We start from the raw sequence: 9,509 nt of genomic DNA on the forward strand, positions 1-9,509 counted from the left end.
GCCGGTTTGCAAAAGCAGGGTTTTTTATTTGTTTGCCTGCTTCTTGAATTGCAGCTGGGGTCGGTCCAAGGCTGTTCCTTTGGAGCCCCTGAGGCATTCCGTGACCTTGGAGATAGACCCATGTGTGGCGCACAGTGCCCACACTGGGCTCATCTGATGTGACAGCCAGCGAGAGGATGCGACGGCTTGTTCGTGGCTCTCCAACGTTACCCTTTCCCTCCTCGGTCTGATCCCTGGCTTTTGTTCCCCAATGCAGTGAAGACTCGTGGAGCAGGGAGGGCAAAGAGCCCAGTCTAGACCAATGACTAGAGATTAACAATATTTTAAACATTACACTTTGGCCTTCCTCGTGCTCGCATTTCATTCTGCTGCCTACCTCATCCGCCACTAACTCAACTGTCTCTGTTGCTGTTCAAAAATCCTCCTCCTTCCTAGAGCCAGCGTGGTGTAGCGGTTAAGAGCAGGTGCACTCTAATCTGGGGACCCGGGTTTGATTCCCCGCTCTGCCACTTGAGCTGTGGAGGCTGATGTGGGGAACCTCGTGCACTCCAACACACGCCACCTGGGAAACCTTGGGCTAGTCACAGTCCTTCGGAGCTCTCAGCTCCACCTACCTCACAAGGTGTTTGTTCTGTGGGGGGGGGAGGGAAAGGAGATTGTAAGCCCCTTTGAGTCTCCTTATAGGAGAGAAAGGGGGGATATAAATCCAAACTCTTCTTCTGATACTTAGAAAATTTCCCTAATGTATTTTTTTCCTTGTTTAAATCCATGGGAGGTGGGACATTGGTTCTTGGGGGCATTTTCAATGTGCAGTGGGAGGGAATGGGTCTCCTGCCCTCCTCCAGTACAGATCAGCCCCTCCCCAAACTGTTTTTCCTTCCAACAGTGGCCTTTCAAAGGTGGTCTGCCATGGCCTGCCTCTGCGTAGCCATCCTGGGGTTCCTTGGGCATCGCCCATCCAAGTACTAACCAGGACCGACCCTCCTCAGCTTCCCATATCAACGACTTCAGGCTAAGCTGGGCCATCCAGGCAGGGGGCTGCATCTAGGGCAATGGCCTGACAAAACCTGAGTTTGGTGCCTCCTCTTCCCTTGCCTCCTCTCGCCAAGTGAGGCATACAATACCACCCCCCCCACCACATGACCAAACAATGATTTTTTGTACCAGCTCACAAACACCTCCCACTTCCATCAAAACATACATGGCTCTCTCCCCACCAACTCTTTTCCTAATTTCCTAATCACAACAACCCTATGAGGTAGGTTGTTAGCCTGAGAAACAACTCCAAGCCAGTGCAAGTGGGTATTAAGCATGTAAATCTCTCACAAATCACCCCCAGCAAAACATTTACCAAACAAATGTCAGCATCATCTCTCACAAAACACCTCCAGTGGAATCCACCCCCAAACAGCATCACTTTCAATGGTGTTTAAACTAGGGAGCTCAGATTCTTCTTTTAAACCCACCTTAAAGGGGTCCCCGGTTTCAAGGTGGCTCCAGGAGGGTCTCCTGGTAATAGCATCCAAGCTTGGTGAGCTTTGCTTCTGGAATGGGGCGAGTTGAGAGAGTTCTGAGAGACTCAGCCCACAGGCTTCTCTCATGTGCAGGAGTGGGGGAAACAAAATAATCCTTTGGGGCCCATAAAATTGAACCCCCAGAAGCAAAGGCCTCCAAACCTGATGCTATTACCAGGAGGCCCTCCTGGAGCCACCCTGAAAGTCTGGTGCCTCTGTCTGAAAAAATGTGCAGCCTGCCTACACACTCAGAAATTCCCCATTGGCTACAATGGAGCAAAAGCACTGCAAAACAAAGAATCCTGGGCACATTTCTTTGGGGTGCCTGAAGGGTGTATTTTAGCTAGTGACACCAAAATTTCAGGGTATCATCTGTTAACTATTCTATGATGCCACCCAAGCTTGTAAAGTTATGTTCAGGGGAATCCAGTTATGGTCCTCAAACAAGTAGCCCCTGTTAGCTCCCATTGAAAACAATGGGGATGGGGGCACCCCCTTTGGGGGTCCATAACTTTGCTGCCCCTAAACCAAACATCACCAAATTTGGGTGGTATCATCAGGACAGTTTCTGGATGTAACCCTGAAATATTGGTGTTGCTAGCCTTAAAATGCGCCCCCTGCAGGCCGGAACTTGAAAAAACACTTAAAAATTTAAAAACCACAAACGTCCCTGAAATGTTGGCGCCCCCTCACGTGACCAAATGAGGGGTGCCTGGGGACATAGGGTACCCCCTGTCCCTAGGCAGGAACGCCACTGGGTGCAAGCCTCCCAAGCCAGCTGACAGTTTTTTGTGCCACCCTAGATAAGTTGGAGGAGGAGTTAGGCCAGTGGTTCTCAACCTTCCTAATGCCGCAACCCTTTAATCCAGTTCCTCATGTTGTGGTGACCCCCAAACCCTAACATTTATCCATTTTACAGATGGAGGACACTGATGGAGAGAGTCTTAGGCAGTGGTTCTCAACCTTCCTAATGCCACGACCCTTTAATACAGTTCCTCATGTTGTGGTGACCGCCCACCCTAACATTTATCCATTTTACTTATGCAGAGAGTCTTAGGCAACCCCTTTGAAAGGGTCGTTCGACCCCCAAAGGGGTCCCAACCCACAGGTTGAGAACCACTGGGTTAGGCCCTCTTCCTGGGGTGGTCTTGTTACCACGGAGTAACGGGTTAAGAAATTAAGCCCAAAAAGCTCAAGCCAACAAGGAATAAAATTAAAATAAATTTTTATTCACGCCAACAAATGGGCAAGCTAAGGTTAGAGGAGCCACACTAAAATGGCTACTGTCTTTTACTTTTATGGGATAGAAGGCAGGTTACAACAAAATGGAGGAAAAGTGTACACCCAAAGTACCCTCATCATCAATCAATCATTTAGAAAGGAGGAGATTTTCTCTTTCCCCAAAACATTTGGGGCAGGCTAAAACCCCTTATTGGAAGATGTCAGTATTTCGCCCTTTGATGTCTTGTGAACTAAGGCCTTGTCTCACCTTATCAGTATTGTTCTTTGTTGCCCTATTTTCCAGACAAAGAGCCTAAACATTTTGCTATGTTCTGAACTCTGTATCAGAGTTGGCTCAGATTCCCAAGGGGCATCTTAAGAAAAATGCAGGACTTAGGTCACTGGAATGATGCACATTCGCTCTGTCTCAGGAAGAAAGAAAAACTAATCCGACACCTTCCATAAGTGACATGGACACCTAAAATGAAATTATCTTACCATGTCACCTATATGCATACAAAAATACCAGAAATTGCAACTGTGGGGCCAAAAAAGCTAACACTTTTGGGAAATAAGGGCTCACTCAAGAAGGCCAAGGAAAACTCCATCCAGTATAAAAAGAAATCAGCAAAAAACACACACATACAATTTAAAGCTAAACCTGACATACAAATGAAAGATTAAAACCTTAAGAGAAGACATTTGTACAATATTGCAGATTATAACTTAGCCTTTATTCTCCTCAGTACCTGATAATTTTGCTAAAATGTTTTGAAGATATAAATCTAGATATGGAATGCACAGGACAGTACAAGGTGGAATGCCTCTAACTTGATATTCCAAACTACTGCACTGATCTTGGGGCTCTTTCCTTCCAAAGAGGTGGTTTCAGTGGTAGGATTCAGCCGCTTGCACCACTTCGCAGAGCCAAGTTGTTAAAATGGTGCTTGTAACTAACCAGCCGTTAAATTATTTGAATCCACCACTGCCCCTCTCCTGCAAAGAGGCTCAAAGGGCTGACCGTCTCCTTCCTCCCCCCCCCACAACAAGCACTCCTAAGTGGGAGGGGTGGCCTGCAGTTGAACCAATGGAACAGAATGTCAGGGACAAGTGCCACGCAGGCTCAGCTTTTAGGAAAAGCTAAGTGGCCTCCTCCTCCGAAGCCTTGTGGGCTGGAGACAGTTGGAGGAGGAGGAGGTTTTTTCAAAAGGATCAGGAGGTTTTCTTGCCCAAAGGCCTACCCGTAACCCCTCCCCCTGTTTGGGATGGCGGCTCAGCTGGGCAACATGCAAGCAGGGATATTGCTCCTCCTCTATGGCTCCGCCTTCCTCCCTCCCTCCCCACAACCTGAGGATCCGCTTTCCCGCAGACCCGAACTCCCCCCTTGACCATTCTCATTTAGGGGTGAGGTGGGGAATTGGGACGGGGTCCCAATCCTCAGCTTCTCTCTGCTCTCCTCTCCTCTAGCCTTCAACGCCTGCGGGCTCTCTTTGGGCGAAGAAGAGGGAAAGTGACCTTTGCATCTGTGGGAAAAGAGCCCAGGCAGCGGACTGCAGGTGAGGAGCTGCCCCAGGCCCGCCTGGGATGGCCAACAGGGAGGGGCGGGGGAAGAGGCAGAACCACGGAGGACGGCCACACTCCTGATGCTCAGGTGCCCCCACCCCCGAGCCTCTCTGAAGGAGGAGCGCTTGCTTCGGAGACTGGGCTGCCGAGGCTCCAATAGCGAGAGCTTTTCCCAGCTGGACTCCCCACTGGATTTCTCGGTAGCAGCTGTATGCCTACTGCTCCTTTCTCAGAGCGAGGGGTCAAATGCAAAGATGAGGAGGGGGGATTGGCCTGTGGCTGGTGGGCAGGATGTGTGTGTGGAAAGGCTGGACCTTTCGGGGGCTGATTTCAAAGGAGGGGGAAAGGAGGCGCTCCTCTAGAGAAGGGCGTTGTGGGTCCCAACCTAGAACAACAGAAGGGCCAGCTGCAGACACCGCATGCCAAGGAACACCATCAGATGAGCCAGAACAGAGGATTGCCAAACAGCTGTTTCTGGGAGGAGGAGCTTTGAGCAGGAGGCTCCACCCACTCGGCCAGAGCGGGACTCTGACTCCTCCCCCTTTGCAGTGCCACCAGTTCCGGTGCACCTGTGTGGCCCCCCAAGTCACTGGGGTGCTGGGGACCCACGGGGCTGCCGCGACCACAAGCACTGACCTTCTGTGCGGCTCCTGGCGGAGCTCCTCCCTCGGGCCGTCGAGCTGCTGGTGCTGCCCTACAGTGGGCAACCAGAGGCCCAAGGAGATGGGCAGAGAAGAGCAGCCCAGCCGACCTCTGCGTGGAGACCCCCCATCAGGGACGCTAGAGCAGAGGCGGGAGCCTGGAGACCAGCCTGGACAGGCTGAAGGGGAAGCCGCCCTGGAAGGTGGAAGGATACTGGACTCTCCCCCGGCTGTAACTGAGTCTTCTCTCCACAGCTGCCCCATCCAGAAAGACCGTCGCCAACTGCGTTGAAGCCTACTTGCGCGAGAAGAACCAGGTAACCCCTCCGGCTAACGGGGTTCTCCGAGCCCAGGCCAGGCATCTCCAAGGGCCTAGCTCCCACTCCCTCCTGTTTCTGCGGACAGGCTTGGGAGTCTGGGGCTGCATCACACATCCCGCGTATGCAGGACAGCAAAGAGGTTACCCACAATCCCAGTGCTTCAGGCTTTGAAGGCCCTGTCGCTGGCCTCTGGGAAGGACCCTGGCTTCCAGACAGCCTCTGTCGGTCAAGCAGGCACGTCTGGGGGCACGGGGACACTCCGTGGCTCTCCTTCCCCCGCTGACCCCCCCAAACTTGCCTCCTGCAGGACCAGAAGCGCCATCTGGAGTTCCTTGAGGCCGCAAGAACCGCCTGCCAGGGAGGGCGGAGAAGGCTGCCATTCTGCAAAGAGGTGGTGGGGGAGGCCATCAAGGTGAGTGAGGGCCAGCCTGCTGGTGGGGAGGAGCTGGGGGGCAGGCCCCGGGACTGGGCTGTGAGTGGGGGCTTCGCTGTTCCTTCTGACCACTGTTCCTGGCTTGGTCTTCAGGCAGATGCGTGTATCACCTTGGAAGCTGTGAGTGTAAGGCAGGGGAGAAACCCAGACAGCCACCAAGGATTTGCGGCTCGTGGGCGGGGGGTGGAGGAAGGAGCCAGCGGATAATGGGGTCTAAGGAGCCCTGACTGACCTGCCCTCTTTTGCCCTCTCCCAGGACATCATGGTGGGCTCCCTACTGGAGGTGGGCCCGACCTTCCTCTCCGCCATGGCCGCTGTGGAGCGCCTGAGGTACGTCTGTCTGTCGGGGAGGGAACCTTGGGAAGCAGCAAAGACGGGGGCCGCCAGACAATGAGCGGCCCCACCCCAAGGGAGGGACGCTGCTGTGTCCTGGGCAGTGGGGGGCTCTTGGCCTGAGGGCGGAGTGGGAGGCTCAATTAGCACCCCCCTCCCTTGCAGCGCAGAGGCTAATGCGCGCCCTTCCTCCCCGCCAGCAAATTCCCGCCGGCATTCAGCACTCCACTGCGCCAGTCCCTGGAGACCTGGGCGCTGCGCCTGGTGCTGGGCCGCAGCTCAGGCCCCGGAGAGGAGGGAAGCCAGGTATGTCACTGGCCGGTCTCCTGCCGAGAGAGGTGGCAGACATGCCTGCTGGTCCCATGGGCCTGAGGGCCGGCTGTTCTCGATGGACGGGGAGCGGAATTCGTCTGGGAGTGCAGGAAGAGGCCGTGGAGACAGGGATCTAGGGGTCTGCTTCCAGCAGGAGAGGGGCAGGGTGGCTTTGGCGGCCCTCCATGCAGGGGAGGGTGGGGGTGGTTGGCAACCCCTCACGGGCTCCCTCTTCCCTCCAGGCTCCAGGGGATGTGGCTGAGGAGGGTCTCCTCCAAATGCTCAGGGGGCTTCTCCGGGAGGACCCATCTGCTGGGCACCTGGCCTCCATCTTCGAAGTAAGTGGCGGGAGGAAAGACCATGTGGGACGGAGGTCCCCTGGCAGGCTGGGGGCAAATGGGAACCTAGCGAAGGGCAAAGAGGAGCACTTGAGAAGGGCTCTTCCTGGCCCCGCCCTCCTCCCTGCCTGTCTGTTCCTCCCTCCCTCCCTCCCTCCCTCCCTCCCTCCCTCCCGTTCTCCCAAGCGCTCCAGGCAGTTGTGGGATCCAAAAATTTTAGTAACAGGTTCTCATGGTGGTGGGATTCAACCTGTGGCATGGCGCCAATGGGGCTGGGCGGGGTACGACGGGGTGTGGCTGGGCATTCCTGGGCGGGGCTGTGGCGGGGGAACGCACCGGCCAAGCTGGTCCTTGGGTGGGAAACTAATGCACGTGAGAGGCTGAGGATGCCATGCATGCCGTGGTGCATCTCCTGCTAGGGCTGCTTCAAGTTCTGCACGCCACTGCTGAGAGGAGGGCTTAACTTTAGGCAAAATCACGTGGCAAAATCGCCAATTAGTAATCTCCTCTGCACAAACAACAATTAGTAACCTACTCGAACCTTTGAGAACCTGCTGGGATCCCACCTCTGGCCTCCAGGACTGCCCAGAGGGTCTTCTGATGCTCACAGCCTCTGTGAGGCTGCAAAGTGAGGCTGAGGAAGAGCCACTGGCCCCACGCTGCCCTCTCTCTCCCTGTTGCAGCAGCATGCCTTCCTGGGCTCCGAGGACTGTGCCGGACCCTGCACTGGCACGCTTCGGTGGGCGGCCAGGCTGGCAGATCACTGCCCGCCCTCTGCCTGAGGATAGCAGAGGATTGTGCAGGCCGCTGTCCCACGGGGAGAGGGGTGTCAGGGTCTGCTCCCAGGGGTTTCTGCATCTGAGTCCCTGGTGAGCCGGCTGCCAGCAGTCTGGCAAGGAGGCCGTGCTGTGGGCCGGCCCAGAACGCTGAGACTGAGGTGCCGCTTCCTTCCACAGCAACTCGTCTACTGGGGCCAGCCCAGGTGGACTGGGAGGCTTCCAGGTACCGTCCACAACCATCGGTCAAGCAACCTGCTGGGCATCATGAAAGAGCTACCTTCCATCAGTGTAGTCTCCCACCCCCCCCCCCCCTGTAGCTTGGCCCTGTCCTTGTGTGTCTGAGGGGTGCAGAGCAAAGCTGAGGGAGGGGCTGCCCTAACTCTTGAGGGGGCAGCTGAGGACTGGCCTCCTCCGCTTCTCCTAGAAGCCTCCTCTTCCTCCCAGGAAGGAAGACTCTTTTCCCAAATGCTAGTGGAGTCTGACTCCTGGGACATCTCCGGGCCCCTCTCTCTGTGTTGGGTCTCTGGGTGGGGTCAGGGAGGGGACCATTCAGAGGGTTCCGAGTTCCAATGCTACTTGGGGATTTGCAAGAGAGGCCTCTTCGTCTCCTTCCCTGTAGATCCTGGAGGAGGACGTCCTGGGCCATGTCGTGGGTGCAGTTGGGCGGTCTCCCCTGGCTTCGAATCCCGAAGAAGGCATCCAGCAGAAGCTGTGGAAGTGATGCAGCAAGCTACTCACTATGCTTCTCCCACCGGCAAGGGGTGAGTGAGCTGGGCAGGAGGAGACCCCTTTCCACTGGAGCCTTTGGGGGCCCTCCAGCCCACCCACTCTGAGCTCTGCCCGTCACAGCATTGGAGCTGCTTCCCGCACAGCTGATGAGATGCATTTCCGGACGATGCTCTTCCCGCATGTCCCACGGGCTCCAGCCCCTCCACCCACTGGAAAGGTGGAGAAGGACGCAGCTGAGCTCAGATGGTCCCTGTTGGGCCGAGGGTGGGGGGCTTCGAGACCCCTGCCTCCAGAGCAGTTGCTGCCTCCAGGCCAGAAGGGAGTCCAGCTGTCTTCCTCAGCTCCTGCCGTCTCTTTGTCAGGGCTTCGAATGACAGAACCAAGCAACCCTCATACACTGGGGGGCCAAGTGGACTCGCCGGAAGGGCTCCTGGAGAGTGAGCTGCATCCACCTGCTCACCGCCGCTGAGGTAAGGAGCACCTTCCGTGCTGCTGGATGGGCATCTCTGGGGAGGGGGGGCAAAGGGGCTGTTGTTTCTTCAAGGGAGGGACCTGGGGGAACCCTTTGAGGCTGGTGTGAAGCGAGACCACAGACAAGAGTCCCTAGCCGTTGGAATGATGCCGCTTTTGCCCCTTCCTTCCTTCCTGAGTCCCCTGGCCCCATGAGGCACCTGGCCCAGACTGGAAGGGCAGGAGCCAAAGAGACCAGGCCCTGCCGGGGGTGGGGGAGTTGTTTTGAGTCTCTTTCGGGGAGGGAGCTGAGGGAGGGAAGGGGGGCTGGGCCGTCTAGAAGATCGGTGCCCGGGCTTGGCTTTGGGCAGGGCAGGGCAGGGCAGGAGAGGACTGAATGGCTGACTGGTTGGTTTCAGGTGTTCCAGGCCCACCTGAGCAAGGGACAGCAGCTCTGCTTCCAGGAGGTCAGCCTCTGGGCAGCACGCCCTGTTCCAGGGAAGGAGGTGGACCAGGGAGGCCGGCCTTCTGCTCCTCTATGCCTCCATCAATCAGGCCAAGCCACTCCCTAGACGAGAACAGGATGTGAGTGGGATCATCGGGGAAGCACTCTGGGGGGGGGGGGGGCATGGGTGGAAAACACTCCCAGCCCTGGGCTCACACCAATGGGAGGTTTTTTGGACTGTTTCCCCACTTCCCCAGGAGGACTACCTGAAGGGGGACGTGGGTCCGCCTCTCTCTTTGTACAACTCCAACCTTTTCAGACGGGCAGGCAGGTGCCGAAAGAGATCGAGGTGGCCCTCGGCCCAAAGGGACCGGGTAAGGCCTCTTTTCCAGGGACGCAGAGGGGTGACGGGACCGCGTGGGCTCCTCGGG

General features: G+C 56.3%; 1 protein-coding gene across 1 annotated transcript; it reads left to right on the forward strand.

The window, feature by feature from the left end:
* Window positions 1–909: 909 nt before the first annotated feature.
* Window positions 910–8,175, forward strand: LOC125431380. The gene is made up of 9 exons (XM_048494141.1): window positions 910–962; window positions 4,203–4,291; window positions 5,195–5,256; window positions 5,567–5,671; window positions 5,949–6,022; window positions 6,226–6,331; window positions 6,580–6,675; window positions 7,632–7,742; window positions 8,074–8,175. The coding sequence occupies exons 1-9, from the start codon at window positions 910–912 to the stop codon at window positions 8,173–8,175; spliced, it is 798 nt and encodes a 265-aa protein (XP_048350098.1).
* The last annotated feature ends 1,334 nt before the right edge of the window (window positions 8,176–9,509 follow it).

This window comes from Sphaerodactylus townsendi, linkage group LG04, assembly GCF_021028975.2.
Source record: "Sphaerodactylus townsendi isolate TG3544 linkage group LG04, MPM_Stown_v2.3, whole genome shotgun sequence".
Taxonomy (NCBI): Eukaryota; Metazoa; Chordata; class Lepidosauria; order Squamata; family Sphaerodactylidae; genus Sphaerodactylus; species Sphaerodactylus townsendi.